General features: G+C 42.1%; 1 protein-coding gene across 6 annotated transcripts in view; it reads left to right on the plus strand.

Annotated features, from left to right (window-relative positions):
• Nucleotides 1-14,245, plus strand: part of LOC148027158 (alpha-mannosidase At3g26720-like) — a 61,262-nt gene extending 47,017 nt beyond the window's left edge. For 4 of the 6 annotated variants that reach the window (XM_087691691.1, XM_087691692.1, XM_087691693.1 and 1 more), the window contains 17 exons: nucleotides 347-412; nucleotides 543-599; nucleotides 2,827-3,046; nucleotides 3,197-3,327; nucleotides 3,441-3,503; nucleotides 3,575-3,637; nucleotides 3,780-3,851; nucleotides 4,633-4,680; nucleotides 4,810-4,929; nucleotides 5,173-5,238; nucleotides 12,193-12,305; nucleotides 12,416-12,500; nucleotides 12,806-12,916; nucleotides 13,000-13,098; nucleotides 13,221-13,268; nucleotides 13,353-13,421; nucleotides 13,521-14,245. In XM_087691691.1, coding sequence (XP_087547817.1) covers nucleotides 347-412; nucleotides 543-599; nucleotides 2,827-3,046; nucleotides 3,197-3,327; nucleotides 3,441-3,503; nucleotides 3,575-3,637; nucleotides 3,780-3,851; nucleotides 4,633-4,680; nucleotides 4,810-4,929; nucleotides 5,173-5,238; nucleotides 12,193-12,305; nucleotides 12,416-12,500; nucleotides 12,806-12,916; nucleotides 13,000-13,098; nucleotides 13,221-13,268; nucleotides 13,353-13,421; nucleotides 13,521-13,715 — 1,626 coding nt within the window. In that variant the 3' untranslated portion in view covers nucleotides 13,716-14,245. Of the gene's footprint in view, nucleotides 1-346; nucleotides 413-542; nucleotides 600-2,826; nucleotides 3,047-3,196; nucleotides 3,328-3,440; nucleotides 3,504-3,574; nucleotides 3,638-3,779; nucleotides 3,852-4,632; nucleotides 4,681-4,809; nucleotides 4,930-5,172; nucleotides 5,239-12,192; nucleotides 12,306-12,415; nucleotides 12,501-12,690; nucleotides 12,917-12,999; nucleotides 13,099-13,220; nucleotides 13,269-13,352; nucleotides 13,422-13,520 lie in introns of those variants that run through there. The other 2 variants (XM_087691690.1, XM_087691694.1) reach the window with 2 other exon arrangements.
• The last annotated feature ends 2,067 nt before the right edge of the window (nucleotides 14,246-16,312 follow it).

Here is a 16,312-nt window from a genome sequence, read left to right on the forward strand (position 1 = left end):
CACTTGTCACATGTTATTGTATTATCTCTTTTCCCTCAGTTTTTGTACCCATAAATTGATGCATGTGCACAAAATCCATGTACGAATGTCAGGTATACTAATGTATGCATGGAGACATGCATACTAAACTTTGAAGTATGCATGTGGGTTTTCTGCATGCACACTTGTACAGATGAAGCACCATGGATCAGCCAGCATGGGTGCACTTGATGTGTAATGATGCATACAGATAATCCATCTGTAGTTATGATGGCTCAGTTTTTTATATAAAAAATTTATGCAGGATTCTTTCTTTTCCTTTGTGTCACATTTAAATTGATTACCTTTTTGTGCATTGTAAGCACAGTGCCCTCTGCTGAATGTTAGCTATTGCCCATCTTCTGAATCCAGTATCAACACAACTCAGAGCCTGGTGAGACATTTCACTGATATGGTTAGCTGATACCTTAAGTTGCATAGCATCTAGCTATGTCATATGAACATTCTCATTTTATCAAGTTGATCAAAATCTAAAAGAGAAAAGTGCACATTTGTGACTGCAGGTAATGGTTGTGTACAATGCTCTAGGATGGAATCGCACAGATTATGTCCGCATTCCGGTACTTTGTGTTCTTCAGGACAATTCTAATCTAGCAGTAGGAACAGTTTGTGCTGAAAATTAAAGGTTATTGAATTAACAAATTGCATATAAGTAAGTTGATCTTGCAAGACATTGTAATTCTAAGCTTGCATGAATTGTTTTGCATATCACAACACCAAGAGAAATAACAAGTTAAGTTTCTCCTTCATGCTAGTCTTAATGTTAGTAGTCTGGACTATCCAGTGGTCAAAATCAGTAGATGTATGAAAGGAACATGTGGTTCAGGGTTATATTAGTCTTTTTTGAAAGATTGAAATGCTAATCTTTGCAATAAATAACTTCAAGAGAAGTAACAGAAGGGTGGTGGTGATTTACCCTACTTTGTTATGCTACTGCCTTCATAGTAATATTTATCTTGGACTTGTTGGATAGTGATTTAGGTAAGCACTCTAGTAGTGTCCAATGCACTGTTGTAACTCTTAAACTTGACATGAGCATTCCTGTAGCTATTTATGCTCATAGTGTTTTTGATATAATTCGATGCTACTTATGGGTTTTATTGTTCTTTAGATTGCTTATGTTTAGCTCCAACTGTTGATTTTGGCTTTTGGGTTAAAAAGCTTGATAGAGCTGCATTTTGCTCCTTTTACTGATGTCTCGTCACCTGATGCCTTCTCTGACATCCCCATGCTCAGACCATTGTGTTTGGCTCCTCTACTGCATCAACATTGTACATGATTAATTATTTCATTCAAGTTCTACATTTCTAAGTTCTGTATCATGGTGATAATGCTTTATTTGTATTTATTACTATTTATTTCACATGGTAGGGCAAATGCACCCAAGTCCCCTATAAATAGAGTATGCCGTGGGCATTATGGTCATTCCTAGTCTATTTCCCACCCACTCTCATTCCAATTCTGCTGCCACTGCTGCCTTTGGGTCTCCAACTGGCCACTCTGCTATCCATGTCATCCCTCACTGCTTCAATGCCTATGTATGCTGGCAGGTGTTTTTCCTATGCAGATTGTGACTTGTTCCACGATGTCAACTGCTGTGTTTTTCTGAGCAAGACATCATGCAGCTGCTGGCATCAGCATGACTCGCTTTCCAATTGTTGAAGATCAGATCCAACCCTGCATGTTCGATAGCTATATTGGCGGTTTAGCAGCATTCCTTGCGTTTTGTGCTTCTGGACCCTCTCAGCAATCATTGCCTGCATGCTAAGGTCATTGTCATCAGCATCCTGCCTCCTGGAGTTGGCATACACCACCTACAGCTGTCCACATCATCAGACTGCAGTTTTCTTCATCTGGAGCACTCATCTTCTTCATCACGTACAGCTCCTGATGATTGTGTTTCACTCCCTCCACTGCTATCTGTCATCACCCGGTGTCTTATCCACTGCCTGGAGGACTTCACTCCCTCCACAAAGCATTGTCATCTACACGTGCTGTGCCTGATCAGGTAGGACAGTGCGGTCGTCTCCAATCCTTGATCGGTATCATCGACTAAGCTCAATACTGGTCGACACCAGAATCCTGAGGCTCCTTGCTTACTTCAACATTGTACATAATTCATTCATTTCATTCACTTTCTGCATTTCTGAGTTGTGTAGCATTGTGTTTGCCATACACACACTGTGTTTCTTCTCGAAAACCCTACCATTTCTGTACAGGGCCCGCCCTGTATGAACTCTCCCCCCTCAATGTTTCTTGATTTTGATTTTGTTATTGCCTAAATTGTTAACAATGGAAACAAGAAACAACAAGAGGATCTGTTGAAGAGATCCTTATCTGGTCAACTCTGCCTCCAAGTTCCAACAGAACAAAATCTCCCTTAAAAGGCACCTCAGAGGTTCTACAGAAACAGACTTGAAAGACAGTTAAAAGGGCTGAAAATACAGGGTTCACCTAATACGATCTAGAACTACATTGCTCAAAGAAAATGAAGCTGCTGTGAAGAAATCTATCAGGTTTTGTTGCTTGCACTAAGGGGGTCGAGTAGGATATCTGAAATTTCAGTTTAATATCTTTGTCAAGGATTCATCCTTTCAGAGGTGTTAAAACTTAATAAAAGGGGTCCAAATATGCAAGATCATTGTTTCATAAATTTCAACATTTAGGAAGCCTTTCAAAATGGTCGGTCTTTCTTTAAAACAGCATTTAGCTTAGATATTTGTGCTGTGCATTATAAGCTTCCCTTGTATGAATTTAACAGGCTGGTAGTTATTTGTGTGATTTCAGGTAAACAGTGAATACATTCAAGTAATGGACTCTTCTGGCAATTTGGTCCCTTCTCAGCTCCTGCCCATAAGCAATGTAACGAAACAGTTGCGAAGCTACTTTGTGCAAGCATATTTAGGAATATCACCCGCAAAGAATCCAAGTTACTGGCTTGTATTTCCTATCACAGTTCCTGCCCTCGGATACAGCTCCTATATCATTTCTGCTTCCAAAAAACCAGGTTCTTAAATCAGTAAACTTTTCTGTCAAGCCTGGTTCTGTATTTGTCTTTTTAAGTGAACACTTAATGCTTAGCTGTGCAGCAATCAGACAACTTTTGGCAATGGGTAACTCAATTGTGCTATCTGAAATGTCTCGTGTATGGAGTCAGGTTCTTCCACTCTTTCCAGTTCTGAAGAAGTGTCAATGCACAGTTCATTAGTTGCTGGGTCTGGTACTTTGCAGATGACCTTTTCTGGTGAAGATACTTACTCAGCAGAAATGATTGACATGAGAAATGGGGTGAGAAAGGGCTGCACGATACCTGAAACTTTTAAGTTCCAGTATTATTTGACAAAATGCCTGTGTGTATTGAAGTTTCTGAATATAATAACATATAATGGTGCTGAAAGCAGGCAAGTGTAACTGTGCAAACATCATACCTTTATTATGGAGCAAGTGCAGGTGCTGATGGAAAGGTACTTGGTTGAACCCTTGCAAGGTTCTCTGATTTATAATTTAAATTTCAGGGTACTAACTTTATGCTCAGGGTACTGATGGAGCCTACATATTCCGTCCAAACTCAAGCTCTGCCATATCTATAGATAGTTCTGTGAGTTCCTGAGTTCCGTTCATGTGAAATCTTTTTATTCATTATTAATTCTTTAACTTTCTTGTGTTTCCGTGTTCTCACAAAGCACTCCAGCCTTGCAATTGGAAGAAAAAAGCTTAACTGCTATAATCTGATTAAACAGGTACTTGCTACTATTGTTCGAGGTCCTCTAGTAGATGAGGTGTGGCAAGAATTCAGCCCTTGGATTCACCAGGTTTGGAGTTACTCCTTATGTTGTGAATACTTCAGCCTGCTTTTCCATATTTTGGACATAGATATGTCAAGGATGTGTTATTGGAATGGCGTACAGCATAGTGAGGTTGAACAGCTGGCAACCATGTACCAATCTATGAGGCCACATACATGAAACTTCTCCTTGAGTAAGACTGCATGTGACATGCCATTGGAATCCACTCATACAAGGGTGCAGACTAGCTGTACCTTGTAAGAATTAAGGCAAGGGCACAAGAATAGCTCACTTGTGCAAGAAGTACCAGCCCAAGGTTCAGGGTTTCTCTTAACAAAGCCGTCCAAGATGCCTTGAGACAATCTTATAATTTAGCCACAAAATGCATTTACACCCCTTTTCTATCCTGGAACTCATGTTTGAATTGTTTTCTGTTGTCTTTCATTAGTTTCCTACATACAGCTGGAAAAAATTTGATATTGACTTGTAGAAGAAATCAAATGGCACCACGTTGTGCTTCTCTCTTGTAGTCTCAGTTCTTGGCGCCTTTTACACTTCATTTTTTAATCTTCATATTCACAAAAAAGGATAATCAAGATGTTGTAACGTTTTTATTTCTGCTGCAAAGAGGCCACATTAATCTTGTCTGTATGAATGTGTCAAAATGATAAATGCTAGGCAGGTTGAGTTATGAAATATTTGCTGTCCAAGCATAAGTTATCATAGTGATGCCCAATTCATCAAAACCTTCTTGTACCTGACTTGTGCAAGTCTTTAAACTTTGCTTCTATTAACTGTGTTCTACCAGGTGACCAGATTATACAAGGAGAAGCCACATGCAGAAGTTGAATTTGTGGTATTGACTCTTCTCATACCTGAATGAAACGGATCACTCGAAGTACTAACACCTAAGGGTTTACGTTCTGTTCTTTCTGAATGAATCAAATACCTTATTCTCTAGTTTTGTTCACTCTTTATTTTGCAGATAGGTCCAGTTCCATCAGAACATGCGATGGGGAAAGATGTGATTGTTAGGCTTTTGACTGGTATACAAAGCAATGATGTATTCTATACTGACTCAAATGGACGGGATTTCCTTAAAAGAGTAAGCTAACGACCTTTTGGCTGCATTAGTTGGCTTGATTGGCATTTTCCCTTTTGTATGAAAATGATGCCTTTTTTGCAGTGAGTGAGTGAGAGTGTGAGTATGCATTCTGCATATGCACACATGCATGTGTGTGCACTAGTGCATGTGCATGTGTGCATGGTGTGCATGCACATGTGTGTTTTATCAAACTTTTCGAAACTAAGTGGTTTGCTAAGCTGTCCAGAAATAACTATGCTGCAGGTTAGAAACTACAGGACTGATTGGGATCTGGAAGTGAATGAACCAGTAGCTGGTAATTACTATCCTGTAAGTAAGAGGTTCTCAAATTTAGTCTTGTAATTATTCTAAGCACAGGAGCTGCATCTCCCCCAGTCTAGACCACAATAACGCATATCAGTCTGTGTATACAGTGATGTTGTCTGATACAGGGATAAGGAGAAACTTCTGCACTGATAGAGACTCCTGATGGAAATTTAGACTGCAGAGAGGATAAAAAAGGGGGGCAAAACCCAGCTTGGCTGCTCTGCTGATGGGAGACCCACCCTTTCACCACAGCTGTCAACTGCAGAAAGCCTAGTGTTACACTTATGTGCACTCTCACACATGCTCCTGCAACACATAGAGCAGCCATAGTGATCTCCTCCAGCCATCTCTCTCTCTCTCTCTCTCTCTCTCTCTCTCTCTCTCTCGTGCTGGCATTCTGCCTCACCTGCCACCTGCCCTTTTCCTGCTGTTACCTTCCTGCCTGCCACAGCACAGTGCCCCACTGGACACATCTCCAGCTCCCGCTCACATCACCATCCTTTGCTGCCGTCTCTCCTCACCCTGCCCTCCACTTCCCCTTGACTTCTAGCTGAATAATGGCTGCTCCCTCCCTTTGTAGTAACATCCCCCCCTTGGGTCGACTTGCAGCTTACTCGGGCCGTCTTTGGAGAATGCACACAATGGAAACCTTTAGTCCGACACTGGCACACTAGGGGTGCTCCAGAGTCATATGCCTTGCGAGTAGTTTATTCCAAGAAACAGCTTTAGAATCTTGCCATAGAGAAATAATTGGTGGAGACCGTGGTCTTTGGACAGGTCATGGGTTACTTCATGCCGAGCTGAGCTCTGCAACTAGCTTTGCTCCACCTTGCACATTGACACTTCTGCGCATAGTAGAGGTATTGATGGGCCAAAGAATATTCACGGTTCGCCTTACCTCAGCAAAAGCTACAAGGGAGCTTGTCGATAACTCTTCAATTGCTTCTGTTAAGGGGAGGTTGAGCGGATGTCTCTTCCTTTGGGTCTCTCCAAAGATTCCCTAGATATCTTATCACCCTCCTCTTCCCAAGTCTTGTGGTAGAATATCACAAGTTGGCAGAGGACTTTGGGCGACTCTTTGGAACAATGCTCCTTTAGATTCCCCAAATGTCTTGTTACCCTCCTCTTCCTAGGTCTTGTGGTATAGTACTGCTAGTTGGTAGACTTACACTCTTTTCCTTGCTTTGTTTGCCGAGGTGATGAAAGAGTAGGAGTGCCAAAGGTGCATATGGTAGTGGCAGACATCAAGAAAATACACAGACTTTTGGACATTGAGCCTGGAGAATCCCTTATCAATCAGCAGATCATAGTCATAGGGCAACTTGGGTAGTGGCTTAGTTGCCATGCCTTTGGACACTAGTTCTCGGAGTGCACATGTTTTGGGTTATGGCTTGCACATTAGACAAAGACACACTTGTCTGTGGGCAAGGACAGCTTCACCAGACTCCTATATCACTGTGGCAAGGGTGAGCCGGTCCTCAACAGCTCTAGCTGATGGATGGCGCTTCAAGTCATGTTGCTAATTGTGTCCTCTAAAGAGAAGTGCACGTTGCCTCAGAGAGAGCTGATCAAAAGTCCATGGATCAATCTCCATAGACATTTTTGCATTAGTTTTGAGCTCATAGCAAGATTTGAGAGAGTCACTGATGTTTTGCAAGCTGACGAAGGGACCAGCCCAAAATTTCCTTAGTAGCTAAAGCTTCCAGGTTGGCATAGACAGGGTGGGGTTTCTCTCTTTCTCTCATGGAAGGGAAGGTGTCCATGTTCATATTCTAATGACCCAAAATAAGGCCTGGTGCAAGCTTGGCCTCTATTCTTGTTTGTTGCTGTTGTAGAGCAGGCTCTACAGCCCACCTCACTTCTCAATACCATTTTTTGTGGTGGGTCAGAGAAGAATTTTTTTTTCTCTTGAGACTTCAAGCCATACATGGCCTCCTTGCCTCTCCTCTCAAGCATCTTGCTATCATGCACCTTTGCCTGTTCTATGTCACATCCATATGTGTGCCTGCATGCATTGTTGAGAGAGAGAGAGAGAGAGGGAGAACGTTAATGAAGACCTTGCCATGGTTGTTCCGATCCATGATCATGGGGTTAGATGTCTTGCAAGTTGGATAAAAGATACATTCTTGATCACAGCGCCCTCCAGTACATAAATACCACATGAACATCAGCACTCACAGATAACAGCTCTGCTATAAACTTCATTACTCCGTTGCCCTCCCAACCCCAGTCATAGAAATGGCCTCAGCTCACGTATAATCTCCTCCACTACTTCTCACATGAAGACCACCATTGTTTCTCTCGGTCCGTGTTACAAAACCCTTGAATATATGGCTCTCTCCTGAATATGAAGATCTCATAAAATGGACATATTACAGTACTAAATATGGAGATAGAGCAGTCTGCTTCCATCTAGGGATATAGATGTAGAAAGTCGATCTTGAACACATGCTGTATCCATGTTACACACCTCAACCTGATGCTACCTAAGATGATGACGATGATGATTGTATAACTTGCTAATTAAATAAAAGAAAATGAAACAAAATGATGGAGAAATAGAAGCACACTCTACCTTTGCTAACTCATGAATACTCCATATCGTCCTACAAATGTAGGCACAAAATCCCAAACTCAACTCATCATATCAAACCCTAGGAGCAAGACACATGCCAAAGGATTCCCTGGTAGTATCCTGTGAATTCTTTGCTACTCCATCCTATTTGTTTATCCATTGACCCATCATGAATCCTCTATATATATATATATATATATATATAGCATTTTTGAAGGCTGCTATGCAGGCTTGGTAGTCTCCTAGAGGTTTGGAATGTTAGCTTAGGTGCATTCCCATTAAGAGATGGAAAAGATGTTGTGTCACCCTCCTCTTTCTAGGTTTTGTAGTAGAGTACCACTAGTTGGTGGAGGACTTTGGGTGACTCTTTTCCTACTTCATTTGCCAATGTGGTGAAAGAGCAAGAGTGCCAAAGGTGCGTGTGGTAGTGGTGGATGTCAAGAAAATACCCAAATTTTTGACAGCTTGGGTAGTGCCTTAGATGCCACGACTTCAGATAGACACCAGGCCTCAGAGTGCATAGTTTTGGGGTTGAGGCCACTCAGTAGGAACTTGCTCCTTAGATAGACACACACTTGTTTGTGGATGAGGATCACTTCACTAGGCTCCAATGTTGTTGTGGCAAGGGTGAGCTTGGTCCCTAGCAGCCTCAATTGAGAGAGGGCGCTTTAGGTGTGGCCTCCCTTTAGCACAAATCGCTGTTGTCACAACCAAACAAACAAAGCCACCCCCTCCATCCTCCCCACCCCTTTACACATCCTCAAAGACTACCCCATAGCAGAGTGAACCGTCCTCTTGCATATTGGATTTCCCACACCCATCTGCGCCTCCTAAGATTGCTCCTCTTCACCACCCAACATCCCCTTTCCCCTGTGGTCTTCCTAGCAAGTAGTGATGAGCTCTATGCCCGAGTGCCTTTTGCTCAACGATAGCAAAGCAACCCTTCTCTCCTTGAGGGAAGTAGTGCAATCCCAACAACAAGCTGTGCCTTTGCTCACCATTTCTAGCTCCTTCCAAAATAGTTCTATCAATGTGGGCCTTCATTGTACATGAGATTTGCAGGTCATGGAGAATTTGCATTTCCTTTTGAAGTAGGAATCTTTGCGATTCATATGACTTGGAATGGCAAGGTGCACTTATTGGCTGCTTTGGATGGGCTGAACTACTTTTCTCGAGCCTTTTCTTGAGAATAACCACTCTCGTGGATGATTCGAGGCTTGGGTGGAGGGCGTTATCCATAACTAGGTGATAGAGTATATATGCCAGTAGCTGGGAGATGCAAGACTGGAGCTGCTTTCGAATCAATGATCTAGATGCATTATGGACATTAACCCATAGTTTGGTGCAAAGTTTCTTCACTATGGCATTCTCATCCGCATTAGATAACAATGGCACTTCTCATTGGATATGATTGAGTGGCCACTAACCCAAGGTGCTCAATACTATCAAGTCTCAGAGGGCTGCTTGGGCCCTAACAATGTAGCTCATGGAGGTGTACTTCATGGTTCATGATGCAAACATCACCCCCCTTCTATGCCCATAGGCTAGTATGGAGGAGTGGAGTTTACCCTCTACATCAGCCTTCAAACACCTTTACATGGCCCCCGGTTCTCCATCAAACATCTTCTTTGTCTTTGACCACGCCTACGAGGAGCCTGTTTGGTAAATCCTAGACCATCCACCATTAGCATACACCTAGTATCTTGGAATATGAATAGCCTCCATTTTAGTGGAGCACGGGGTCCTAGAAAGTTGATTGTTCAATTGTCATGAGGACATGAATTGGCATTAATTAATTAATGCTAGTTCTAGGATAATGAGTACAATACTCAAGATCACTTGGGTGATAAATTGGCCCAGCCAATCTAATTATTGGCTGGTTAGATTATTTTTCTTGGCACAAAAATAATTAGTAAATTAAATTTCAGAATTTGTATTCTAAAAATTAATGTAATGGGTTGGATGATGCTGGAAATTCAGTTTAGAAGGTTGTCACTTGGCAAAACTTACCCATGCAAGTTCGGGAAAGCTGAATTGGGGTTGAAGAGAGAAGAAAATCTCATTTTTTTGCATTTTGGAGCTATTGGAAAGAGAGGTTGAGCTGCTCTTGCCTTCTTTTGGGGCCATTTCTTAGCCATTGGAGACCATTTTGGTGAAGCCGGATGCATTTTCCTGACCAGAGGAAGTGGATATTTGCGGCCGATACACTTTCTCTTGAAGATTACGACCTTTGATGGTCCCTTTGCTGTCAGTAAATCCATTTTGGATCTGGAAAACCGGGTCAATAGCTTGATTTCACCGAATTCTCACAACAAATCTTTGAATTTTCTCTCTCTGTAGCATTCTCTCGTTTTCTCCAGCCATGGGAGGTGGGGATTTTAGTGAATATTTGCTGTAAACCCTAATTTACAGCAAAAAGCAGGGTTTGATAATCACGTCAAGAAGCGTGCCCAAATTTGAAGGCTTTGGACTTGAATTTTCATAGTTGAAATCAGTGTGTTTCAGGAGGATTCAAGAGGCTAGCTAGCCAACATTTAGATTGGGGCTAATTTATTTCGCAAGGAGTAGGGTGAAGGCCAATCCTCGAATAAAACCAAGGGGCAAATTGGTTTGAAGGTTTGCTGGTCATTTATGACAACAAGAGGCCATTGGAGAGCGAAGGGGATTCAAGGAATCTCATCATATTCCATCCGGATTGCAATTCAAGATAAAGAAATACCGCAAGGGGTGCTAGTTTTGGGACCAGTAGGTTGTCCATTGTCCAACGTTAAGTTGTAAGATTTGCATTTTCAGTTTATGTGATTTATGCTTGCTGTAATTAATGCTTAATCAAGTTATTTACCACCCTTGCCGAGGAGGAAGGTTGGTTTCGTTAGTAGAGTTAAAGCCAACCCTTGCGGGACGCATTGATATCCTTCTTTTTTAGGAGCATATGCTCTCCCCTTCCTAGGCTACTAGAATCGGGAGGTGCTACTGAAAGGTTCTCACACCTTTTGGGAGTATTCTGTTGGCACTCATGGTTAGAGTGGAGGAATATGCACCTTGAGTGCCTTCAATCTACTATCTTGCATGGGGGATCACAGGACCATCGTTGCATGTAGAGCCTTATGGATTAGGCTAGATATTGGGGATTCTTGCATTGGATCCTCACTGTCTATGCATCTTAAGAGGTTCAAGCATGTGCTGGTTTTTGAATAGAGGTAGTGGCTGGACTCTTGGATTATTGGTGGTGACTTCAACAACTTGGAGGTCTTAGAGGGTTGGCAGGGTAGAGGCACTGACTTCCAGGGTATAGCTGATGATGAGCAAGAGGCTTGGGAAGCTTTCATTTTCATGGTAGTACCTATGATGTCTAGAGAGATCCAACCTTCCATAGGTGTGTGAGCTCACTAGACGTTTCTTGGGGCTAAAGGTGGCTGGGTGGCATCCTCCTAGAGCAGTTGGACGGGTTCTATGTGGGTGAGTGGGACAGTTCGTGGGGAGGAGAGATTGGACATTTAGCAGGGACCACATTATTGGATCATGCCTTGGTCCTTTTGTCTTCAAGGGCTTGGTACGATCAACATTGACATTGATGTCTTTTAAAGGCACCTTGGTGGTGGCTTGATCACCAATTTCTTGGGTATCCATGGTTCTCTTTGCTTGTATTTCTGTATGTACTTTGGTGGTACAAGTTTCTTGTAGATCATTGTTATGGTATGGGACATGGTGATGGTTCCTGGGGGCTTGCTGTTCCCCCATCTTTGTATATTTCTTTGTACTTGTCACCCCTGATATGAGAGAAGGTGTTTGCATTAGTACATTTCATGGATTTTATTGTTTGTATTTGGGCATTTGGGCAGGCGCTTGAGTGGGCAGTTGGGCAGTCATTTTATGTTTGACTCAATTATCTCAGGCCTCGTTCCTTGGCCTATTTATGGGTGCCTCCTCTCCACTCTCCTCCATTCATTGCACATCTGCATTCGTTGAAGAGAGGGAGATTGGGATTGGAGGCACTCTGGTGGTTGCCATAGCTTGTATGGTTTATATGCATCTTCTCATGGTCTACTATATGTATTCCATTTCCCATTTCTTCATTCATTGAGTTCTCACTCTCCCACCTTCCTTCAAATGCTGTCTCCTCTCTTTATTGTCCCCAGGGCAGCAGTTCCTCCTCTCTCTCTCTCTCTCTCTCTCTCTCTCTCTCTCTCTCAGTTTAAATCATTGTAGAATTGGCCAGTTGACGAGCATGGGAGGCTCACTCTAGCAGTTTGCCATGAGACTTCATGATTTGCGTGTGAATTCTGAAACATACAGCTGTGAGCAATTTGAATGTTTCTAAAGTTGTAGGATGTGGAAGAGTTGCTAGCTTGAGAGAGGTGACTGCATTCTTTTGTTCTCAGGTGAACCTTGGAATGTTCATAAGGGATGATGAAAGTGAAGTATCTGTCCTAGTTGATCGTGCAGTTGGTGGCACAAGCATTGAAAATGGACAATTGGAACTTATGCTTCACAGGTCTATCTTATGACATGATGATGTTATTTATTGGGCCTCAAAACAAAAAAACAAAAGGTCCGGATGCAGACAACTCAGATCAGTTATAAGCTCCACTACATGTTTTGCAGACGTCTTTTCAACGACGATGGACGAGGCGTTGGTGAAGCTCTGAATGAAACAATTTGTTTGGGCAGCAGCTGTCAAGGATTAACTGTAAGTAACTTCAACATGTTTGAGATATTCTAAAGATATGCCATAAATGGTTCAAACAATATTATATCAATAGATGATCCTCTGGGTGGTTCTTCATGTGAAAACTTGCGCCTTGTTTTTACCTGTATTAGTAATTTTTGACTGGTTAGTTAAAAGAACTGAAAAGTTTGGTCTGAATATTTTTGTTCAGTGTTTATGTAGGACAGCAAAGGATTCAGACTATTCCCTTTCAACTTCTTTATTCTCACACACAATCATTTTGGTTGTGCTGCATGCAATTGGTGACTTCTGATCTATCCCTCTAGATCCAAGGAAAGTTTCTTGTCAGCATCGATCGTGCCAATGAGGGTGCGAGATGGCGACGGTCTACTGGACAAGAAATGTACTCTCCTTTGCTACTCGCATTTACAACCCAGGTATATTAAAGTGCCAGGCATTTAGACCTCAGAGAAATATTATAGCTTTCAGTAGCTTTGCATGATAAACTCATCCTTGACAGGCTGAAGGAGAGAATTGGATTTCATCACATAATCCTGTGTTTTCTATGACGGACAAAGACTATAATCTGCCAGAGAATGTGGCACTGATCACTCTTCAGGTACGATGAGGGGTTATGGTACTCTCCAGACAATTTCAAGCAATGATCCAATCGTTAAGTGTGGTACTTATGCAAAAGTTAAATCACTCGAAGCTCGAATTAACAACTGTGTTGCCAAACAGGAACTTGATGACCAAAAAATCTTACTGCGATTGGCTCACCTTTATGAGGTAGGACTGAAATTGCAGAGATCAGGTGCTGGTTAGTAGACACATGATGTGTGTGCTCACTGCTGACTGATGTTTGATTTCCAGATCAATGAAGACAAAGATCTTTCTGCAAAAGCGATAGTGGAGTTGAAAAAACTTTTTGCTACTAAGCAGGTTTTCTCTCGTCTGTAAACTAACTGTAAAATGTTTCCCTTTTGAGAGGAGGAGATGGAAAGAGTGACCATTGACTCGCATTTCGTTGCACACATGAAGCAGATCAAAGAGATCACAGAGCTGAGTCTTTCGGCAAATCAGGAGAAATCGGGCATGAGACGGCGATTGGATTGGAAGGTGGAGGGGAATGAAAATCGACTACAGGAGGGAGTGAGAGGTGGGCCCATCGATGGGGAGAAGCTGGAAGTTGAGCTGGGTCCAATGGAAATACGCACATTCTTACTGAGTTTCTAGTAAAAGAATGTTTCCTTGGCAATGAAGTCTGCCAGCCAGTTGTCAGGTGGATCTTGATTCTTCCACGGTTCCACCCTCAAGGCTCAAGCTTATGCTTCCTTCTGTGGTCCTGCCCAAAATGGAGGACAGAGGCGCCATATGCCTCTAAACGAACCAGTCCTTAGACTCCTTACCATTACCCACAATTTAAGACTCAAAAAAATAAAAAAAGGCTTTTTACGTGTCATCGTGTGATTGGATTAAAATCCAGTGCAAGAACACGTGAAACTCTTTGCCTCAGGGTCCTGCCACACCACGTGACTTTGACTAGCAAGACCTTTTTTCATGCGACATGTCACACGCTCTATGACTTTGCAAAGGCACCCACTGCTCTCGGAAAAGGTGGTCACCTGCATCGAATGATATTTATTGCCCAAAAATACCAAGAAAATCACGAACAAAAAACATGGCGTTCTCTGTTCTCTTCCCACCCATTCACAGTTTGCTGCTCTTGCGGCCCGTTTTTGAATACTAATTTTTTGTTGTGTCTGGATCGCTACTTCCCTTCTTCAATCTCTGTTTGCATCTTGGGGGAAAAAACTCCAAGGCATCTCCTTCTCCTTCAAACACTCTACGTTTGACAGCCCTTCAACTTCATTCTGCTGCTGTTGAGTCCCATCCTTTTATGTTTTTAAGCATCTCACAGTAGCTACCAAACCGTCAAATACACCATATCAATCTACCAAGCCCACATACTCATGGACAATGAGGATACTCCTCTCGTGCACATCACTCGTGAGGAGTCTACTCTTCTCCCTCTGTTGCAATCTTTGATTGCCTTGCTCGCAGTTGCTAGTAAAACCTAGGAGTTATGCGCTTGCACTATTCTGCAGAGCATAGAGGAGGAGGAAGATGAAATAGAATTTCTCACATCCTTCCAACTGCTCTTATGGGCTGGAGCTGGCGCTACACATCATTGGTCGCTACTTCGCAGCTACCCTCCAGTAGAGCCAATCATGTGGTATGTATGGCCTCGGTCATCAATAATTTGGCGGAACCACTTTATTTCCGACGAAAGATTTCATCAACTTTTTAAAATGCCCCTACAGCTTTTCCAACAAGTGATGGATTTGGTTTGTGATGTCTTACAACAAGGAGACATCCCACTCTCACTTCCAAGGGTCCTATGGTGTGTATTTTTTGTTGAAAGAAAAGTCACAATTGCAATATTGCGCCTAGCCTCCAGGATGCGACTACTAGATGTTTCAGAACACTTTGGTTATGTATGCTCCACAGTGAGCAAAATAGTGCAAGATTTTTGTGATCTCCATTCATAGGAATGCTTCCCATTTCCTTCGTTGGCCTATCACACAAGGAGAATTGAATGGGGTGAAGGAAGGTTTTCGTGCTCTGCAAGGATTCTCGAATTGTTGTGGTGCGATTGATTGCACTCACTTTCAAATTGAAATGCCTCCTGTTGAGAGCAATGCGGATTGGTATGATTGATATGGCCAATACAATATGATCATGCAAGGTACTATAGATGCAAACATGCGCTTCATGAATGTGAATATTGGATGGCCAGGTGTTGCGAATGATGTGAGAGTGCTTCCCAACTCAAGGTTCTTCCAACTGTGCCAAGGGCAAGGCAAATTGACAGGTATATGGTCGGAGATGGAGGCTTCATTTTGCTCCCATGGCTTATGATTCCGTTTCAAAGAAACAAGCTTACATTTCCAGAAAGAAATGATTACAATTTCAGATTATTCTCCACACGCATAGTTGCAGCAAGAGCTTTTGGTAGATTGAAAAAGAAGTGGTTGTACCTAGGTTTAAAAAATTAGTAATGTTGATATTGATTTTTTACCAAAGTTAATTCACACTTGTTGCATTCTCCATAATATATTGCTAGAACATGATGATGAGGATGAGGAAAGAGGATGTATTGATCTCAATGATCCACTTGTTGACAACCCTTTCGTGGACCCACCTGAAGATGTTGATTTGTATCTTTCCCCACAACAACGACTTGAAGCTTTACGAATGCATGAAGCTCTTATGGGCTATGTAACTGTTCACCATTTGTATTATGCTTGATCGCATAAACATTTGCATTTTGTATCAAGTTTCTTTGACCTTGTTATGATTAAGTTTTGAGATTGGCATCATGCTTTTGGCAAGTTCTTAACTATTCCACATATTGAATCAACAATTCCCAAATGCTGTGTGAAAATTGTACTTCTTTGGTTCTCTCCTTGGTTATTGGCTCATATACTTTTCCAATCACAATCTACATACCTGAAGACCATCGTACAGAGGGGTCCAATTATTGGCCACTTCAAGGGCTTGAGCGCATCTGCCCTATTTGTAATTGAACATAGATGTATTGAATGTAGGCAAGCATCTGCACAACCAGTCGTTTATCTATCAATTATAGGTAGCAGTAACATTGTACTACTGCCCTGAAAACAAGTGCTCATAATCAATGTGCAGCAATACTTTTTTTTGGTTCAGGGCATGTCCTGCCACAATTACTCTAACTGAAGCCAATTGTCTTAAATGGAGACAATTATGATTATTATCATAGTCATACACAACAGTACATGCATAGGCTGATA

This window comes from Lygodium microphyllum, chromosome 13 (assembly GCF_053477565.2).
Source record: "Lygodium microphyllum isolate KBCC chromosome 13, Lygodium_microphyllum_v1.1.10, whole genome shotgun sequence".
NCBI classification, from domain to species: domain Eukaryota; kingdom Viridiplantae; phylum Streptophyta; class Polypodiopsida; order Schizaeales; family Lygodiaceae; genus Lygodium; species Lygodium microphyllum.